General features: G+C 42.4%; 1 protein-coding gene across 1 annotated transcript in view; it reads left to right on the top strand.

Annotated features, from left to right (window-relative positions):
* The window catches only part of LOC133593141 (uncharacterized), a 71,073-nt gene that overhangs the window by 26,394 nt on the left and 22,033 nt on the right, over positions 1 to 22,646 (top strand). The window contains exons 4-6 of the mRNA XM_072912935.1: positions 12,561 to 12,721; positions 12,847 to 12,984; positions 21,542 to 21,546. Of these exons, the coding sequence (XP_072769036.1) occupies positions 12,561 to 12,721; positions 12,847 to 12,984; positions 21,542 to 21,546 (304 nt within the window). The remainder of the gene's footprint in view (positions 1 to 12,560; positions 12,722 to 12,846; positions 12,985 to 21,541; positions 21,547 to 22,646) is intronic.

Raw genomic sequence — 22,646 nt, 5'->3', positions numbered from 1 at the left:
AATGTTTGTCTGATCTTGAATGGGATTGTGCTGAAAATTTTAATTTCCCCTCAGGGATTAATAAAGTATTTCTGATTCTGATTGTGATTCTGATCAGCAGCTGCCAATTGAGCATCCAGGTCCATCATTTCCTTTCTGATTCTTTCCCTCTCCTCTTCCAATTTCTTTTTGATCTGTGACTCCTCCTCTTCCAATTTCCTTCTTATCTTTTCCTCCTCCTCTTCCAACGCATGTTTTTCTTTTAGAGCTGTAGAGCGGACAGCGAGGGCAGCCCTTTCGGGCTCTGCCTGTCTGCGAGCTGAGGAGGTGCTTGATGTACTCGAACCAGACCGTGTGTGACTCCCATGTGATTTGTGACTTATAACATTAGTAATGCTGTCATTTGGATTGATTTCGTTTTCCATATCCTCGATATTTTCCAGGGTTGTTGTTTTTGTCCAGGTGTTAACATGCTCAATACATTCATGTTCATTGATTCCTTTGGCTTTGTACCATATGTCGTGTTTGATTTGGTCCTCTGTAGGTAGAATTGGTAGGAGGGATTTGTGTGCACTTGCAGTTTCCTTTATAACATTGAGATATTTGGTGAAAGCTGATTGCACTTCCATTTTCTCCGCTCCATTTTCCATCATCTCCATGATATGTTTTTGCATGTTGCTTGCCTTGTTTAATTTGGATCTTCTCTCCTTATGAAGTGTTTCAATTCTCTCCATTAGGCCTTTTGGTGTCATTTTCACTGTGCGTTTTTTTACATCCTGGGATTGTTTTTCAACATCAGACGTTTGATCTGTGTCCACCTGTTTTTCTATCTCTGCAGGCTGTGACTGATTTTCAGTCATTTCTGACAATTCAGCCTGTGAGGGTTCCATTTGACCTTTAATTGTGTCACCAACTGAATGCGTTACATTGACTCCTCCATTAACGCATGGTCATGCATTTCCAAAGCATCATGTTTGCCATTTCCAGGATCCACGATTATGCACAACCCACAATTCAAAATCAGATCAAATTGTCATGTCTGTGTAATCATGTTTTGTTTTAGTCATGTTTTGTTTAGTTATTGGACTCTTTAGTTTCTGGCTTTTCACTCCCTTGTCTTGTTTCCATGATTACCCATTAGTTTCACCTGTTCCACGTTTGGACTCATTGTGCACTCTTGTTTGTCACCATAGCAACCCATTAGTTTTCACCTGTCACGTCACGCACCTGTTTCACGTTTTGAGTCACGCACCTGTTTTCGTTAATCATGTCTGTAGTATTTAAGTTAATTGTTTTCAGTTTGTCTTTCTGGTGACATCCCCACATTTATGCTCTGCACATTTCTGACTCTTTCTTCATGTCCATCGTTCACGCTGCTCCTTTTTGTCCATGCCAAGTAAGTTTTGTTTATTATTGCCACAGTTAGTGTTTTTTGTTGTTCATAGTTTTTGCCTTTGTGCAAGTATTTGTTTTCATAGCCAAGTTGTTTCTCCGCCACTGTGCGCGCTTTTCGTTTGTACTCTTTTTTTTTTTGTCCTTTATTAGTGTAAAAAATAAATTATGTACTCTCATTGCCGTCTCGCCCGAGCCAACTCACCGTTGCCTTCTAGAAAAACTAAACCCCAGGACCAAGTCATGACACAACTATATGGAAACCTTGTTAATGTAAGTCAAAACCGCAGTTATTCATTTGCATTTGTTCGAACCAAAGCCTCACCCATGAACGGGCTTGCACAAGGAATCATAAAACACCACCTTGTATTTGAAATGTACCCACGAACGGGTTGCAATCATGCACAAAACCTCATAGAAAATGCCCACAAACGGGTTAAATAATGAATATGAACCACCAATGCATTGGATTTTTTGTTGCTGTCTTTGTGTGCACACACTGTCATATGACAATGGATGTCCGCTAACTTTTTGCAACTCAACGCCAAAAAAAACGGAAATGCTGATTATCGGTCCTGCTAGACACCCACATCCATCTAATAATACCACCTTAACATTTGATAACCAAACAATTACACAAGGCGACTCGGTAAAGAATCTGGGTATTATGTTCGACCCAACTCTCTCGTTTGAGTCTCACATTAAAGGAGAACATTATCACAATTTCAGAAGGGTTAAAATCATAAAAAAAATCAGTTCCCAGTGGCTTATTTTATTTTTCGAAGTTTTTTTCAAAATTTTACCCATCACGCAATATCCCTAAAAAAAAGCTTCAAAGTGCCTGATTTTAACCATCGTTATATACACCCGTCCATTTTCCTGTGACGTCACATAGTGATGCCAATACAAACAAACATGGCGGATGGACAGCAAGGTATAGCGACATTAGCTTGGATTCAGACTCGGATTTCTTAAGCGAAATTGAAGAAGAAACTGAAGCTATTGAGCCATATCGGTTTGAACCGTATGCAAGCTAAACCGACGAAAACGACACGACAGCCAGCGACACGGGAGAAAGCGAGGACGAATTCGGCGATCGCCTTCTAACCAACGATTGGTATGTGTTTGTTTTTAAGTGTTGTAATGTTTTTAAGCTAAATTATTGGTAAACACAGTTTATGTATAATAATTTACGTAAAACCGCGAGTAATGAATAAAGTTTTCATCAATTAATATATTCTGTAGACATACCCTCATCCGCTCTCTTTTCCTGAAAGCTGATCTGTCCAGTTTTGGAGTTAATGTCAGCAGGCCAGGGAAACTAGGGTCGATATTCTTCTCTTGATCATCTTCGGTGGCTTAAGGGACGGTAGAAGCGGTGTGAGCCAAGACATCCAGGGGGTTTAGCTCGCTTGTCTGCGGGAACAAACTGCCGCCATTGCTTGCCGTGCTACCGAGGTCCTTTGTCCCTGAATAGCTCACACACTCCGGCAGATTCAATGGGGGTCTGGCGGCAGATTTCTTTGACTTTATCGTTGGAAATGCATCTTCTTTGAGTTTCGCAGGATATCCACACATTCTTGCCATCTCTGTCGTAGCATAGCTTTCGTCGGTAAAGTGTGCGGAACAAACAACTGACCATTTTCGTCGGCTTTCCCTACACCCTCGTATTTTGAACAACATTCGTCCAATTTCTTGCCACTTTCGCATCTTTGGGCCACTGGTGCAACTTGAATCCGTCCCTGTTCGTGTTGTTACACCCTCCGACAACACACCGACGAGGCATGATGTCTCCAAGGTACGGAAAACAGTCGAAAAAACGGAAAATAACAGAGCTGATTTGATTCGGTGTTTGTAATGTGTTTGAGAAAATGGCGGATTTCTTCCCGATGTGACGTCACAACCGAGAGCGAATAATAGAAAGGCGTTTAATTAGCCAAAATTCACCAGTTTAGAGTTCGGAAATCGGTTAAAAAAATATATGGTCTTTTTTCTGCAACATCAAGGTATATATTGACGCTTACATAGGTCTGGTGATATTGTTCCCCTTTAAGAGTGTTACTAAAACTTCTTTCATCTCCGTAATATCGCTAAAATGTGTTCCATTTTGTCCACTAGCGACGCTGAGATCATTATTCATGCGTACGTTACGTCTCGTCTCGATTACTGTAACGTATTATTTTCGGGTCTCCCTATGTCTAGCATTAAAAGATTACAGTTGGTACAAAATGCGGCTGCTAGACTTTTGACAAGAACAAGAAAGTTTGATCATATTACGCCTATACTGGCTCACCTGCACTGGCTTCCTGTGCACTTAAGATGTGACTTTAAGGTTTTACTACTTACATATAAAATACTACACGGTCTAGCTCCATCCTATCTTGCTGATTGTATTGTACCATATGTCCCGGCAAGAAATCTGCGTTCAAAGAACTCCGGCTTATTAGTGATTCCCAGAGCCCAAAAAAAGTCTGCGGGCTATAGAGCGTTTTCTATTCGGGCTCCAGTACTATGGAATGCCCTCCCAGTAACAGTTAGAGATGCCACCTCAGTAGAAGCATTTAAGTCCCATCTTAAAACTCATTTGTATACTCTAGCCTTTAAATAGACCCCCCTTTTAGACCAGTTGATCTGCCGTTTCTTATATTTTCTCCTCCGCCCCCGTCTCCCTTGTGGAAGGGGTGGGGGGCACAGGTTCGGTGGCCATGGATGAAGTGCTGGCTGTCCAGAGTCGGGACCCGGGGTGGACCGCTCGATGGTTTATCAGTTGGGGACATCTCTGCACTGCTGACCTGTCTCCGCTCGGGATGGTCTCCTGCTGGCCCCACTATGGACTGGACTCTCACTATTATGTTAGATCCACTATGGACTGGACTCTCACTATTATGTTAGATCCACTATGGACTGGACTCTCACTATTATGTTAGATCCACTATGGACTGGACTCTCACTATACTGTTGTGGACTTTCACAATATTATACTAGACCCACTCGACGTCCATTGCATCCGGTCTCCCCTAAGAGGGGGAGGGTGTCACCCACATCTGCAGTCCTCTCCAAGGTTTCTCATAGTCATTCACATCGACGTCCCACTGGGTTGTGAGTTTTTCCTTGCCCTTTTGTGGGTTCTGAACCAAGGATGTCGTTGTGGCTTGTGCAGCCCTTTGAGACACTTGTGATTTAGGGCTATATAAATAAACATTGATTGATTGATTGATATGGCCATATATTAACCTGTGTAGCGCGCTACATACATTTACTTTACTTGATGCCGGCCCGTGACTTTGTTCTTATCTTCAAAAGATTTTCTTCGAAAGAGTTCAATATCTTCGAAAACAGTACAAAACTTGAAACAGCGTTGCGCGTCCCAGCGCTGCTCAGCTGTCGCTCCAAACGGCGAGGGCTGCGGCGGCTGTTGTCCGAACGGCTGGGATCAGCGCGGCGTCCTCCGTCTGCCTGCCGCTGCGTTGGTGCTGGCCCAAAACGACGATCCCGTCCGCTGACCTCCCGTCTCCTGGTCCAAACGAGGCGAAACAGCCCGGCCTTTGGCTGAACGCCGTCAGACAGCGTGCGCTCCGGTTGCACACACTGCGCGTTGAACACGGGTTGAGATCCTCTTCATTAGTTTCTGACATGCAGTCTGAGTACTTCCTGTCCCTAATGAAGTGTCCACTATGTGTCTTACTGACATTCAAACTTAGTCCTTTTCCAAAACGAACGAAGACTAAAGTTTTCGACTTAACGTACAGCATACTTGCCAACCTTGAGACCTCCGATTTCGGGAGGTGGGGGGCGGGGGCCTGGTTAAGAGGGGAGGAGTATATTTACAGCTAGAATTCACCAAGTCAAGTATTTCATAAATATATATATATATATATATATATATATATATATATATATATATATATATATATATATATATGTATATATATATATATGAGTCAAGTATTTCAAATATATATATATATATATATATATATATATATATATATATATATATATAAGAAATACTTGACGAAATACTAAGTCAAGTATTTCATATATATATACATATATATATATAAGAAATACTTGACTTTCAGTGAATTCTAGCTATAAATATATATTTCTTTTATTATATATATATATATAAGAAATACCTGACGAAATACTAAGTCAAGTATTTCATATATATATATATATATATATATATATATATATATATATATACACATATATATATAAAGAAATACTTGATTTTCAGTGAATTCTAGCTATAAATGTATATTTATTTTATTATATATATATATATATATATATATATATATATATATATATATATATATATATATATATATATAAAATAAATACTTGAATTTCAGTGTTCATTTATTTACACATATACACACACATAACACTCATCTACTCATTGTTGAGTTAAGGGTTGAATTGTCCATCCTTGTTCTATTCTCTGTCACTATTTTTCGAACCATGCTGAACACCCTCTCTGATGATGCATTGCTGTGTGGCACGCACAAAAGTGCTTTCATCAAATGCACTAGATGGCAGTATTGTCCTGTTTAAGAGTGTCACAACATTGCTGTTTACGGCAGACGAACTGCTTTACGGTAGACAAAAACGTGACTGCCGTTGTTGTGTGTTGTTACCGCGCTGGGAGGACGTTAATGAAACTGCCTAACAATAAACCCACATAAGAAACCAAGAACTCGCCCTCGATCATTCTACAGTTATAACGTCATTGGGCAGGCACGCTGTTTATATTGTGGGTTAGCATCTCAGGTCCGCATGGACCTGAGTCCGCCTGAATTTCGGGAGATTTTCGGGAGAAAATTTGTCCCGGGAGGTTTTCGGGAGTCTCCCGGAAAATCCGGGAGGGTTGGCAAGTATGACGTACAGCCTTTACCTTTTGGGCTGATACTGTGTTGACTAGTTTGACGCGTGATAATGAGTCAATGTCCAGAGTGCTTGAATGGAATATTGTCACAGCAGCGAGACCTGACCACACACGGCCCGCACGGCACGGTCGAAAACTTTTTGTGTCCTCCATGCAATCGCCTCAGAGTGTTCCCACCTAACCCAATTAAATGGGGTCACCATGGCAACCGCACCATAGCAACGGTCCCATCCCTGTCAACACTTCCTGGTTCTCAAGAGGAAGTGGGCGGAGCAATCTGCCGAAAAGGAAATTCAGCATGAACTGAGGCCAGCAATCAATTAGAGAAAACAAAATAAAAACAATATAAACAAAAAAGGAAATTCAATCAATCAATGTTTATTTATATAGCCCTAAATCACAAGTGTCTCAAAGGGCTGCACAAGCCGCAACGACATCCTCGGTTCAGATCCCACATCAGGGCAAGGAAAAACTCAACCCAGTGGGATGACAATGAGAAACCTTGGAGAGGACCGCAGATGTGGGTACCCCCCCTCTAGGGGAGACCGGTGCAATGGACGTCGAGTGGGTCTAGCATAATATTGTGAAAGTCCAGTCCATAGTGGATCTAACATAATAGTGAGAGTCCAGTTCATAGTGGATCTAGCATAATAGTGAGAGTCCAGTTTATAGTGGATCTAACATAATAGTGAGAGTCCAGTCCAAAGTGGATCTAACATAATAGTGAGAGTCCAGTTCATAGTGGATCTAACATAATAGTGAGAGTCCAGTCCATAGTGGATCTAACATAATAGTAAGAGTCCAGTTCATAGTGGGGCCAGCAGGAGACCATCCCGAGCGGAGACGGGTCAGCAGCGCAGAGATGTCCCCAACCGATGCACAGGCGAGCGGTCCAACCCGGGTCCCGACTCTGGACAGCCAAAAAGAAGAAAGACAAATTTGGCTCCAACACATGGGATCGGTATCAGCTGATCTGGCTTATAGATGATTGTCATCGGAATCAGCAGATTAAATCCCTGATTGGAATGTCCCTAATTATTTGTATGCATTACTAAAAACACATGTAGTAAAACTCAGAAAAAATGGTTAATTTAATATAATATAATATAACATAATATAATATAATATGATAAAATAGTATATAAAAATAGAATATAAAATAAATATTTGGAATTTAAAAAATTAAACCATGGCTGCAAAAATAGCCTCATCCAAATCCAATGCAGATTTCTATGTGTATTTATTTTATTTTGAAAATCAAATATGTAAGGCAAGGGTCGGCAACCCAAAACGGTGAAAGAGCCATACTCAACCAAAAATACAAAAAACTAGTATATCTGGAGCCGCAAAAAATGAGAAGTCTTATAAAAGTGTTATAATGAAGGCAACACATGACGCAAATGTCTATATTAACTATAATAGCCTCCTATCAAAATGACTTTAAAAGTCTTATATAAGTGTTATAATGAAGGCAACACATGACGTAAGTGTCTATATTAGCTATAATAGCCTACTATCAAAATGACTTTAAAAGTCTTATATAAGTTTTATAATGAAGGCAACACATGACTTAAAGGCCTACTGAAATGCGATTTTCTTATTTAAACGGGGATAGCAGGTCCATTCTATGTGTCACACTTGATCATTTCGCGATATTGCCATATTTTTGCTGAAAGGATTTAGTAGAGAACATCGACGATTAATTTCGCAACTTTTGGTCGCTGATAAAAAAGCCTTGCCTGTACCGGAAGTAGCAGATGAGTAGCGTGACGTCACAGGTTGTGGAGCTCCTCACATCTGCACATTGTTTACAATCATGGCCACCAGCAGCGAGAGTGATTCGGACCGAGAAAGCGACGATTTCCCCATTAATTTGAGCGAGGATGAAAGATTTGTGGATGAGGAAAGTGAGAGTGAAGGACTAGAGGGCAGTGGGAGCGATTCAGATAGGGAAGATGCTGTGAGAGGCGGGTGGGACCTGATATTCAGCTGGGAATGACTAAAACAGTAAATAAACACAAGACATATATATACTCTATTAGCCACAACACAACCAGGCTTATATTTAATATGCCACAAATGAATCCCGCATAACAAACACTTCCCCCCTCCCGTCCATATAACCCACCAATACAACTCAAACACCTGCACAATACACTCAATCCCACAGCCCAAAGTACCGTTCACCTCCCCAAAGTTCATACAGCACATATATTTCCCCAAAGTCCCCAAAGTTACGTATGTGAGACTTTTTGAGACTTTTATTAGTAGGTTGCACAGTGAAGTACATATTCCATACAATTGACCATTAAATGGTAACACCTGAATAAGTTTTTCAACTTGTTTAAGTCGGGGTCCACTTAAATTGATTAATGATACAGATATATACTATCATATATACTATCATCATAATACAGTCATCACACAAGATAATCATCAGGGTGTATACATTGAATTATTTACGTGACATGCACGTAGCGGCACGCACGTACGGGCAAGCGATCAAATGTTTGGAAGCGTACTCACGGTACCGTGTCTGCGTATCCAACTCAAAGTCCTCCTAGTAAGAGTCTCTGTTGTCCCAGTTCTCCACAAGCCAATGGTAAAGCTTGACTGTCATCTTTCGGGAATGTAAACAATGAAACACTGGCCGTGTTTGTGTTGCTGCAGTCGGCCGCAGTACACCGCTTCCCACCTACAGCTTTTTTCTTTGCTGTCTCCATTGTTCATTGAAGAAATTGCAAAAGATTCACCAACACAGATGTCCAGAATACTGTGGAATTTTGCGATGAAAACAGACGACTTAATAGCTGGCCATCATGCTGTCTCAAAATGTCCTCCACAATCCGCGACGTCATGCGCTGACGTCATCATACCGAGACGTTTTCAGCAGGATATCTCGCGCAAAATTTAAAATTGCACTTTAGTAAGCCGTATTGGCATGTGTTGCAATGTTAAGATTTCATCATTGATATATAAACTATCAGACTGCGTGGTCGGTAGTAGTGGGTTTCAGTAGGCCTTTAAGTGTCTACATTAGCTATAATAGCCTACTATCAAAATGACTATGTGTCGCAGGCTGAAGCAAATCTACGTTGACAGAAATGTTTAAATGTAATATTTATTCTACACATTTTTACAACATTAGAAACCATTAGTATATCAGAGGCTACTCAGAAGGTGAGATAACTCCTGGAAATTACTGGCTTTTAATGGCCAAAGTATAGATGTGTGTGTCCAAGTTAAGGCTGTCTTCTTTTAATAGATTTATTACAATCTTTGGCAAGCTGGGTAATGTTTGCTGTGGTCTGGAACAACATGGCACACAAACAACTATCTCAAACGCAGCCAATATCACATATAGATAATGTGTCATGAGACATGCAAAACTAAATTATATACAAAGAGGATAAAAGTAAAGGACATTAAATGAGCTCAAATATACCTACACATGAGGCATAATGATGCAATATGTACATACAGCTAGCCTAAATAGCATGTTAGCATTGATTAGCAAATATGCCTGGTTAGCACTCCAACAAGTCAATAACATCAACAAAGCGCATCTTTGTGTGTATTCACGCACAGCATAAAACATTTGGTGGACAAAATGAGACAAAGAAGGAGTGGAATATTTTGCATGTAAACAACCTGTTGCGTCACAGTTCACACTATGGTGAGTTCAAGAACCGCCGAAAATAGTACGACAGAACGACGTTCACCAAATACTCTCATCAGTGAACCATACGCACAAACATATTAAACATTTCTAACAATTGTGTCATGTTTGTCCTCAAACAAAAAACATACTAAAAAAAAAAAAAAAAAAAAAATTCCCATCTTTTTCCATTTTCAATCATTTTTTAAAAATGGTCCAGGGAGCCATTAGAGCAGTGTTTTTCAACCTTTTTTGAGCCAAGGCACATTTTTTGCGTTGAACAAATTCGGAGGCACACCACCAGCAGAAATCATTAAAAAACAAAACACAGTTGACAGTAAAAAGTTTAAAGTCAATTGTTGGATTTGACTTTAAAGCATAACCAAGCATGCATCACTATAGCTCTCGTCTCAAAGTAGGTGTACTGTCACCACCTGTCACATCACGCCCTGACTTATTTTTAGTTTTTTGCTGTTTTCCTGTGTGTAGTGTTTTAGTTCTTGTCTTGTGCTCTTATTTTGGTGGCTTTTTCTTTTTTTTTGGTATTTTCCTGTAGCAGTTTCATGTCTTCCTTGACCGCTATTCCCTACACCAGTGGTTCTCAACCTTTTTTCTGTGATGAACATATTTTTAATTCAAGTACCCCCTAATCAGAGCAAAGCATTTTTGTTTGAAAAAAAGAGATAAAGAAGTAAAATACATTACTATGTCATCAGTTTCTGATTTATTAAATTGTATAACAGTGCAAAATATTGCTCATTTGTAGTGGTCTTTCTTGAACTATTTGGAAAAAAAAGATATAAGAATTTCTAGGCGCAGTCAGGGCGTTGAGGGGATCTGGTTTGGTGGCTGCAGGATTAGGTCTCTGTTATTTGCAGATGATGTGGTCCTGATGGCTTCCTCTGGCCAAGATCTTCAGCTCTCGCTGGATCGGTTCGCAGCCGAGTGTGAAGCGACTGGGATGGGAATCAGCACCTCCAAGTCCGAGTCCATGGTTCTCTCCCGGAAAAGGGTGGAGTGCCATCTCCGGGTTGGGGAGGAGATCTTGCCCCAAGTGGAGGAGTTCAAGTACCTCGGAGTCTTGTTCACGAGTGAGGGAAGAGTGGATCGTGAGATCGACAGGCGGATCGGTGCGGCGTCTTCAGTAATGCGGACGCTGTATCGATCCGTTGTGGTGAAGAAGGAGCTGAGCCGGAAGGCAAAGCTCTCGATTTACCGGTCGATCTACGTTCCCATCCTCACCTATGGTCATGAGCTTTGGGTCATGACCGAAAGGACAAGATCACGGGTACAAGCGGCCGAAATGAGTTTCCTCCGCCGAGTGGCGGGGCTCTCCCTTAGAGATAAGGTGAGAAGCTCTGTCATTCGGGGGGAGCTCAAAGTAAAGCCGCTGCTCCTCCACATCGAGAGGAGCCAGATGAGGTGGTTCGGGCATCTGGTCAGGATGCCACCCGAACGCCTCCCTAGGAAGGTGTTTCGGGCACGTCCGACCGGTAGGAGGCCACGGGGAAGACCCAGGACACGCTGGGAAGACTATCTCTCCCGGCTGGCCTGGGAACGCCTCGAGATCCCCCGGGAGGAGCTGGACAAAGTGGCTGGGGAGAGGGAAGTCTGGGCTTCCCTGCTTAAGCTGCTGCCCCCGCGACCCGACCTCGGATAGGCGGGGGAGGATGGATGGATGGATGAAAAATAACTAAAAACTTGTTGAGAAATAAACAAGTGATTCAATTATAAATAAAGATTTCTACACATAGAAGTAATCATCAACTTAAAGTGCCCTCTTTGGGGATTGTAATAGAGATCCATCTGGATTCATGAACTTCATTCTAAACATTTATTTTGTTGAAGTATTATTCAATAAATATATTTATAAAGGATTTTTGAATTGTTACTATTTTTAGAATATTTAGAAAAAAATCTCATATACCCCTTGGCATACGTTCAAGTACCCCCAGGGGTACGCGTACCCCCATTTGAGAACCACTGCCCTACACCTGCTTTGTTTTAGCAATCAAGAATATTTCAGTTGTTTTTATCCTTCTTTGTGGGGACATTGTTGATTGTCATGTCATGTTCGGATGTACTTTATGGACGCCGTCTTTGCTCCACAGTAAGTCTTTGCTGTCGTCCAGCATTCTGTTTTTGTTTACTTTGTAGCCAGTTCAGTTTTAGTTTTCTTCTGCATAGCCTTTCCTAAGCTTCAATGCCTTTTCTTAGGGGCACTCACCTTTTGTTTATTTTTGGTCTAAGCATTAGATACCTTTTTACCTGCATGCTGCCTCCCGCTCTTCCCGACATCTACAACGCAATTAGCAACCGGCTGCCACCTACTGATATGGAAGAGTATTACACGGTTACTCTGCCGAGCTCTAGACAGCACTGACACTCAACAACAACACATAATGTGCAGACTATAATTACTGGTTTGCAAAAAATAATTTTAACCCAAATAAGTGAAACTAGGTGATCTCCCACGGCACACCAGACTGTATCTCACGGCACACTAGTGTGCCGCGGCACTTAGAGAGACGTGAGATGGTTTCACTGACCCTCCCGACTTTCAGCGCTCATGCAAAGTATCGTGTCCTCCTGGTTGTTATTCTCTGACGGGTCACGACCGATCCTATCTCCCACCAGATGCGAAACATGGCTAAGTCCGACGCCTCGGGTGTCCTGGTCTACGCCAAGCCCGGTAGCCCCATCCGGGATATGAACTGCGCCGGGGATGAGTGTTTGTCGCCGCTGGGCCTCCCTGCCGCCATGGTGCACCTGGAGCCTTCCGTCGCCCACGCGCTGCGGTCAGATTACCTCACCTGAATGAAGATGACATGATTTAGGTCGTCTTGCTCCAAAGTCATTATAAGCACTTTTACTTCCAGTTCAAAGGTTCAAATGTTTTTTTTTTTGCCACACTTGTGTGCAGGTTTGGCCGGGTCAATGTGTCTTTCCAGACCACGCCCTCCCCGAACTTCTTCATGGGCATCGGCCAGCAGGGGGCGATGGCCGAGATGGGCTGGTTCCTCTACCCCACGTTCAGCTTTGTCAACTGGCAGGCGCAGTGGTGAGTAATTCCATATTGTTGGGTGTTGTTGCTACCTCATAATAGATCTTTTTGTCCCGTGCCACCAGAAGTGGGCGCTATTAAGTCAGGCCCAATTAGTTTGCTGCATTTAATGTTGAATGGTTGTTGGAATGATGTCGTTAAGGTTTTTTTTAAACATTAGCTTAAAAAGGTTCGCATGCTAACAGTTAGCATTTATCAAGTACCTAATATGGCGCTGAGGTGTAAAAAAAAGTTAGCATGCTAATGTTAGTATGTTAACAGTTAACATGTGTCCGGTACCAAGTGACATGACTGTAAAATTGGCATGCTAGAAAGTTGACGTTAGCATGCTAACAGTTAGCATGAATCAAGTACTATTTAAGCCGTATGACTGAGGTGTTTAGCTGCAAAATTGGCTAAAAAAGTTAGCACGTTACCATGTTTCATGTCCATCCATCCATCCATCCATCTTCCTCCGCTTATCCGAGGTCGGGTCGCGGGGGCAGCAGCTTAAGCAGGGAAGCCCAGACTTCCCTCTCCCCAGCCACTTCGTCCAGCTCTTCCTGTGGGACCCCGAGGCGTTCCCAGGCCAGCCGGGAGACATAGTCTTCCCAACGTGTCCTGGGTCTTCCCCGCGGCCTCCTACCGGTGGGACGTGCCCTAAACACCTCCCTAGGGAGGCGTTCGGGTGGCATCCTGACCAGATGCCCGAACCACCTCATCTGGCTCCTCTCGATGTGGAGGAGCAGCGGCTTTACTTTGAGCTCCTCCCGGATGGCAGAGCTTCTCACCCTATCTCTAAGGGAGAGCCCCGCCACCCGGCGGAGGAAACTCATTTCGGCCGCTTGTACCCGTGATCTTGTCCTTTCGGTCATAACCCAAAGCTCATGACCATAGGTGAGGATGGGAACGTAGATCGACCGGTAAATTGAGAGCTTTGCCTTCCGGCTCAGCTCCTTCTTCACCACAACGGATCGATACAGCGTCCGCATTACTGAAGACGCCGCACCGATCCGCCTGTCGATCTCACGATCCACTCTTCCCCCACTCGTGAACAAGACTCCGAGGTACTTGAACTCCTCCGCTTGGGGCAAGATCTCCTCCCCAACCCGGAGATGGCACTCCACCCTTTTCCGGGCGAGAACCATGGACTCGGACTTGGAGGTGCTGATTCTCATCCCAGTCGCTTCACACTCAGCTGCGAACCGATCCAGTGAGAGCTGAAGATCCTGGCCAGATGAAGCCATCAGGACCACATCATCTGCAAAAAGCAGAGACCTAATCCTGCAGCCACCAAACCAGATCCCCTCAACGCCTTGACTGCGCCTAGAAAATTCTGTCCATAAAAGTTATGAACAGAATCGGTGACAAAGGGCAGCCTTGGCGGAGTCCAACCCTCACTGGAAACGTGTCCGACTTACTACCGGCAATGCGGACCAAGCTCTGGCACTGATCATACAGGGAGCGGACTGCCACAATCACACAGTCCGATACCCCGTACTCTCTGAGCACTCCCCACAGGACTTCCCGAGGGACACGGTCGAATGCCTTCTCCAAGTCCACAAAACACATGTAGACTGGTTGGGCAAACTCCCATGCACCCTCAAGGACCCTGCCGAGAGTATAGAGCTGGTCCACAGTTCCACGACCAGGACGAAAACCACACTGTTCCTCCTGAATCCGAGGTTCGACTATCCGGCGTAGCCTCCTCTCCAGTACACCTGAATAGACCTTACCGGGAAGGCTGAGGAGTGTGATCCCACGATAGTTAGAACACACCCTCCGGTTCCCCTTCTTAAAGAGAGGAACCACCACCCCGGTCTGCCAATCCAGAGGTACCGCCCCCGATGTCCACGCGATGCTGCAGAGTCTTGTCAACCAAGACAGCCCCACAGCATCCAGAGCCTTAAGGAACTCCGGGCGGATCTCATCCACCCCCGGGGCCTTGCCACCGAGGAGCTTTTTAACTACCTCAGCAACCTCAGCCCCAGAAATAGGAGAGCCCACCACAGACTCCCCAGGCACTGCTTCCTCATAGGAAGACGTGTTGGTGGGATTGAGGAGGTCTTCGAAGTATTCCCTCCACCGATCCACAACATCCGCAGTCGAGGTCAGCAGAACACCATCCTCACCATACACGGTGTTGATAGTGCACTGCTTCCCCTTCCTGAGGCGGAGGATGGTGGACCAGAATTGCTTCGAAGCCGTCCGGAAGTCGTTTTCCATGGCCTCACCGAACTCCTCCCATGTCCGAGTTTTTGCCTCTGCGACCGCTGAAGCCGCACACCGCTTGGCCTGTCGGTACTTGTCCGCTGCCTCAGGAGTCCTATGAGCCAAAAGAACCCGATAGGACTCCTTCTTCAGCTTGACGGCATCCCTCACCGCCGGTGTCCACCAACGGGTTCTAGGATTACCGCCACGACAAGCACCAACTACCTTGCGGCCACAGCTCCAATCAGCCGCCTCGACAATAGAGGCGCGGAACATGGTCCATTCGGACTCAATGTCCAGCACCTCCCTCGTGACATGTTCAAAGTTCTTCCGGAGGTGGGAATTGAAACTCTCTCTGACAGGAGACTCTGCCAGACGTTCCCAGCAAACCCTCACAATGCGTTTGGGCCTGCCAGGTCTGTCCGGCATCCTCCCCCACCATCGCAGCCAACTCACCACCAGGTGGTGATCGGTAGAAAGCTCCGCCCCTCTCTTCACCCGAGTGTCCAAAACATGAGGCCGCAAATCCGATGACACAACTACAAAGTCGATCATGGAACTGCGGCCTAGGGTGTCCTGGTGCCAAGTGCACATATGGACACCCTTATGTTTGAACATGGTGTTTGTTATTGACAATCTGTGACGAGCACAAAAGTCCAATAACAAAACACCACTCGGATTCAGATCCGGGCGGCCATTCTTCCCAATCACGCCTCTCCAGGTTTCACTGTCGCTGCCAACATGAGCATTGAAGTCTCCCAGTAGAACGAGGGAATCACCCGGGGGCGCATTCTCAAGTACTCCCTCGAGTGAATCCAAAAAGGGTGGGTACTCTGAGCTGCGGTTTGGCGCATAAGCGCAAACCACAGTCAGGACCCGTTCCCCCACCCGAAGGCGGAGGGAAGCTACCCTCTCGTCCACCGGGTTGAACTCTAATGTGCAGGCTCTGAGCCGGGGGGAAACAAGAATTGCCACCCCAGCCCGTCGCCTCTCACTGCCGGCAACGCCAGAGTGGAAGAGAGTCCAGCCCCTCTCGAGAGAACTGGTTCCAGAGCCCTTGCTGTGCGTCGAAGTGAGTCCGACTATATCTAGCCGGAACTTCTCCACCTCGCGCACTAGCTCAGGCTCCTTCCCCCCCAGCGAGGTGACGTTCCACGTCCCAAGAGCTAGCTTCTGTAGCCGAGGATCGGACCGCCAAGTGCCCTGCCTTCGGCTGCCGCCCAGCTCACATCGCACCCGACCTCCATGACCCCTGCTATGGGTGGTGAGCCCATTGGAGGGGGGACCCACGTTGCCTCTTCGGGCTGTGCCCGGCCGGGCCCCATGGGGGCAGGCCCGGCCACCAGGCGCTCGCCATCGTGCCCCACCTCCGGGCCTGGCTCCAGAGGGGGGCCCCGGTGACCCGCGTCCGGGCGAGGGAAATCTGGGTTCCTTGTCAGTGTTCCTCATAGAGATCTTCGAGCTGCTCTTTGTCTGATCCCTCACCTAGGACCAGTTTGCCTTGGGAGACCCTACCAGGGGGCATAAAGCCCCCGGACAACATAGCTCCTAGGATCATTGGGACACGCAAACTCCTCTACCACGTTAAGGTGGCAGCTCAGAGAGGAGATGTTTCATGTACCATGCTATATTAGTCTGAGGTCCTCGGCTGTAAAATTGGCTAAAAAGGTTAGCATGCTACAATTTTAACGTTAGCATGTGTCAAGCACCAATTACATCAAACGACTTTAAGGTGTTTGGCTGCAAAATTGGCTAAAAAAGTTAGCACGTTAATGTTAGTTAATGATCTTACTAGCAGTTACCATATTTCATGTACCATGCTATATTAGTCTGAGGTCCTCGACTGTAAAATTGGCTAAAAAGGTTAGCATGCTACAATTTTAACGTTAGCATGTGTCAAGCACCAATTAAGTCAAACGACTTTAAGGTGTTTGGCTGCAAAATTGGCTAACAAAATTTGCATGTTAATGTTAGTTAATGATCTTACTAGCAGTTACCATGTTTCATGTACCATGCTATATTAGTCTGAGGTCCTCGACTGTAAAATTGGCTAAAAAGGTTAGCATGCTTGAATTTTAACGTTAGCATGTGTCAAGTACCAATTAAGTCAAACGACTTTAAGGTTTTTGGCTGCAAAATTGGCTAAAAAAGTTAGCACATTAATGTTAGTTAATGATCTTACTAGCAGTTACCATGTTTCATGTACCATGCTATATTAGTCTGAGGTCCTCGGCTGTAAAATTGGCTAAAATTTTAGCATGCTAGAATTTTAACGTTAGCATGTGTCAAGTACCAATTAAGTCAAATGACTTTAAGGTGTTTGGCTGCAAAATTGGCTAAAAAAGTTAGCACGTTAATGTTAGTTAATGATCATACTAGCAGTTACCATGTTTCAGGTACCATGCTATATTAGTCTGAGGTCCTCGACTGTAAAATTAACTAAAATTTTAGCATGCTAGAATTTTTAACGTTAGCATGTGTCAAGTACCAATTAAGTCAAACGACTTTAAGGTGTTTGGCTGCAAAATTGGCAAAAACGTTAGCACGTTAATGTTACTTAATGATCATACTAGCAGTTACCATATTTCATGTACCATGCTATATTACTCTGAAGTCTGAGGCTGTAAAATTGGCTAAAAAAGTTAGCATGCTACAATTTTAACGTTAGCATGTGCCAAGTACCAATTAAGTCAAATGACTTTAAGGTGTTTGGCTGCAAAATTGGCAAAAACGTTAGCACGTTAATGTTACTTAATGATCATACTAGCAGTTACCATATTTCATGTACCATCTTATATTAGTCTGAGGTCCTCGGCTGTAAAATTGGCTAAAAGTTTAGCATGCTAGAATTTTAACGTTAGCATGTGCCAAGCACCAATTAAGTCAAACGACTTTAAGGTGTTTGGCTGCAAAATTGGCAAAAAAAAGTTAGCACGTTAATGTTAGTTAATGATCATACTAGCAGTTACCATGTTTCATGTACCATGCTATATTAGTCTGAGGTCCTCAGCTGTAAAATTGGCTAAAAGTTTAGCATGCTAGAATTTTAACGTTAGCATGTGCCAAGCACCAATTAAGTCAAACGACTTTAAGGTGTTTGGCTGCAAAATTGGCAAAAAAGTTAGCACGTTAATGTTAGTTAATGATCATACTATCAGTTACCATGTTTCATGTACCATGCTATATTAGTCTGAGGTCCTCGGCTGTAAAATTGGCTAAAAAGGTTAGCATGCTAGAATTTTAACGTTAGCATGTGTCAAGTACCAATTAAATCAAACGACTTTAAGGTGTTTGGCTGCAAAATTGGTTAAAAAAAATGTGCATGTTAATGTTAGTTAATGATCTTACTAGCGGTTACCATGTTTCATGTACCATGCTATATTAGTCTGAGGTCCTCGACTGTAAAATTGCCTAAAAAGGTTAGCATGCTACAATTTTAACGTTAGCACGTGTCAAGTACCAATTAAGTCAAACGACTTTAAGGTGTTTGGCTGCAAAATTGGCTAAAAAAGTTAGCACGTTAATGTTACTTAATGATCATACTAGCAGTTACCATGTTTCATGTACCATGCTATATTAGTCTGAGGTCCTCGGCTGTAAAATTGGCTAAAAAGGTTAGCATGCGAGAATTTTAACGTTAGCATGTGTCAAGTACCAATTAAGTCAAACGACTTTAAGGTGTTTGGCTGCAAAATTGGCTAAAAAAGTTTGCATGTTAATGTTAGTTAATGATCATACTAGCAGTTACCATGTTTCATGTACCATGCTACATTAGTCTGAGGTCCTCGGCTGTAAAATTGGCTAAAAAGGTTAGCATGCTACAATTTTAACGTTAGCATGTGTCAAGCGCCAATTAAGTCAAACGACTTTAAGGTTTTTGGCTGCAAAATTGGCAAAAACGTTAGCACGTTAATGTTACTTAATGATCATACTAGCAGTAACCATGTTTCATGTACCATGCTATATTAGTCTGAAGTCTGAGGCTGTAAAATTGGCTAAAAAAGTTAGCATGCTAGAATTTTAACGTTAGCATGTGTCAAGTACCAATTAAGTCAAACGACTTTAAGGTGTTTTGCTGCAAAATTGGCTAAAAAAGTTAGCACATTAATGTTACCATGCCAACGTGAGAATGCTAGCAGTTAGCATGTGTCAAGTACAACGTTATATTAATTTGAGGCGTTCGGCTGCAAAATTTACTGAAAAAGTTACCATTCTAATGTTAGCATGCTAGCGAGAGCATGCTAGCAGTTAGCATGTGTGAAGTGCCAAGTTATATTAGTCTGAGGCGTTCAGCTGCAAAATTGGCTGAAAAAGTTATACCATGCTAATGTCAGTATGCTAACAGTAACGTGTCAAGTACCAAGTTATATGACTCTGAGGTGTTCGGCTGTAAAACTTGCTAAAAAGTTAGCATGATAGAATGTAAACGTTAGCATGCTAACAGTTGTTGGAATTATATTTGTTTTACATTTTTTTAAACATGAAAATTAAGATCACTTAATTCATGTGAAAACATAATTGATGGGTGATTGTAATGTTTCCTGATTAAACGTTTCTCTGCATTACACAAGTTTAATTAAATAAAAACTAGAAATGTCCGATAATATCGGCAGTCCGATATTATTTGAGGACAAACATGACACAAACCTTCCCAAATGTTATAAATGTTTAATATGTTCGTGTGTATGCTTCACTGATGAGAGTATTTGGTGAACATCGTTTTGTCCTACTAATTTTGGCGGTTCTTGAACTCACCATAGTGTGGACCGTGACATAACAGTTTGTTTACATGTACAATCTTCCACACCTTCTTTGTCTCATTTTGTCCACCAAAAGTTTTATCCTGTGCGTGAATACATAATGGTGGGTTTTGTTGATGTTATTGATGTGTGAGGAGTGCTAATCAGGCATATTTGGTCAGTGCATGACTGCAAGCTAATCAATGCTAACATGCTATTTAGGCTAGCTTTATGTAAATTTTGCATCATTTTGCCTCAATGTAGGTATATTTGAGCTCATTTAATGTCCTTTACTTTTATCTTTTTTGTATATAATTTAGTTTTGTATGTAATACCAGATAGTTGTTTGCGTGCCATGTTGTACCAGACCACAGCATTCATTACCTAGCTTGCCAAAGATTGTAATAAATCTATTAAAAGAAGACAGCCTTAACTTGGACACACACATCTATACCTTTGGCCATTAATAGCCAGTCATTTCCAGGAGTTATCTCACCTTTTGAGTAGCCTCTGATTTACTAATGGTTTCTAATGTTGTAAAAATGTGTAGAATAAATATTGCATTTCAACATTTCTGTCAAAGAAGATTTGCTTCAGCCTGCAACACACAGTCATTTTGATAGTAGGCTATTATAGGTAATATAGACTCTTACATCATGTGTTGCCTTCATTATAACATTTGTATAAGACTTTTAATTTTTCGCAGCTCCAGACAGATTTGTTTTCTGTATTTTTGGTCCAATATGGCTCTTTCAACATTTTGGGTTGCCGACCCCTGCCTTAGGCTTAGGTCAGGCTAATTCAGTCCTTACCAAATATCAGTGACGTGCAGTCACTAGAGGCAGGTGAGGCGGGGCCTCACCTGCCATCATGGAAAGAAAAAAAATGTAAAAAGGAAAAAAATTAATTAAATTGTTATATGTATCCAGTGATTATACTATAAAGTTATTTTCCATTTAACTTCACCAGTTTTAGATTATTTTTATTCAAAATCGCTGAATTTTCACATTTGCCATTCAAATACTGAGAAGAGACGGTGCGGTGAACAGCAGCCAGTTGAGGCACGTCACTCAGTGCCTCAACATGGATTCCGGACTCGGCTAACTGCTGGCCTGCTGTGCAGTGAGACCGTATTGCTATATGAATTATATTATACATTTCCATAGTTTAGTTAGCTGAGGTATATAATGTACAGTGTATTTTGTCAACAACTGTATGTGTGTAAAGTATTTCTTGTGCTGAGCGATCATAAAACGGCTGCAAAAGACGCACTGGCTGAGGCTCCAGTAATCCCGCTTCCTGCACCCCCGCCGTAGAATTGTTATATCAACTAAAGCCCACACTTAAACTTTCCACGTGCAAGATTGAATCTATTTAAAAAAGTTATTTCATAAGAAGCCAAAAAGAGCAAAAACAATAATGTTCGTGTTGGAGGAGTTGTGAATGACTGCAGGGCCACAACATTAGCTACACCTGCAGACTGCAGGTGTATCTAATTCACAACTCCTCCAACACGAACATTATTGTTTTTGCACTTTTTGGCTTCTTATTAAATAACTTTTGTAACCTATTTTATGGGCTTTTCTCTTTGTGATGTTAAGTTCCTGTTATGCGCTGTTATACAGTATATGTAGCTCCTTTCGGTACACGGCAACACAGGAAAGTTCTTTTTTGTAAAACGGGCGTTTATTGACTCCTCCTTCTTGCTGTACACACCATCCACGCCAACACGCCGTGAGAACTTACAAAATACAGTACAATACATCAGACTTTGATTTCACATCAATAAACACTCAGAAAGAAATTAAATTTAAAAAATACAATACCTCGTTGGCTGCTTGTAACGAAAAGAGGTTCTAATAATCACTTGCTTGAAGTTTTGCACAAATCATATAATACACTTGAATCTTTTGAGGAGCTGAAGACAGCGTGCTCAAGCTAAGGCTGCAGCTAACGATTATTTTTCTATCGATTAATCTATAGATTATTTTTTCGATTAATCGGTTAATCTATAGATTATTTTTTTCGATTAATCTATAGATTATTTTTCCTTTTACCGATTTTTTTTTTTAATTTAAAATGAAGATGAAAAAATAAATGTTGGCCAGTTTTTTCAAAAGGCATGACTTTTATATACAAAAAAAAAAAGTATGGCCACTCAGTCAACATTGACAACAACATGACAAAATATTCTGTAACAATGTAAACATTTAAAACTTTTAACATTTAACAAAATTAAAAGTAGCTTATTTGCTTTTTAATGTGCAAATATAAAAGTAAACATCCAGTGCAAATCTTAATATTCTGCAATAGTATAAGCATTTCTAAAGTAAAAGTATTGCTTATTTTGCTTTAAAATGTGCAAAAATAAAGATAAACATCCAATACAAAAAAGTGCAAAACGAAATATTCTGTAACAGTGTAAACATTTCAACAAAAGTAAAAGTATTGCTTATTTTGCTTAATAACACAACAATGATAGTATGATTAAAATGAAAGTTAATTGTTGGTTTGTACATAGTATATGTAACTGTTAATGTTGTAAAAGGTATTTGCACAACTAATTAACGTTAGCGTTAAAGAGGAGCGCGTCTTTGTAAACACTGAACAGGCACGCCAAACGCGCCTCTCAGAGCGAAACAGTGTTTTAGTTTATGAATTTACAACGCAGATACAAATGACACATTCATGATTTTGTGTAATGATGACAACGTATACTCACGCGGACGA

The sequence above is a fragment of the Nerophis lumbriciformis genome, linkage group LG04 (assembly GCF_033978685.3).
Source record: "Nerophis lumbriciformis linkage group LG04, RoL_Nlum_v2.1, whole genome shotgun sequence".
NCBI classification, from domain to species: domain Eukaryota; kingdom Metazoa; phylum Chordata; class Actinopteri; order Syngnathiformes; family Syngnathidae; genus Nerophis; species Nerophis lumbriciformis.
Note: the sequence above shows the minus strand (reverse complement) of the source record. Positions and strands in the feature narration are given on the sequence as shown.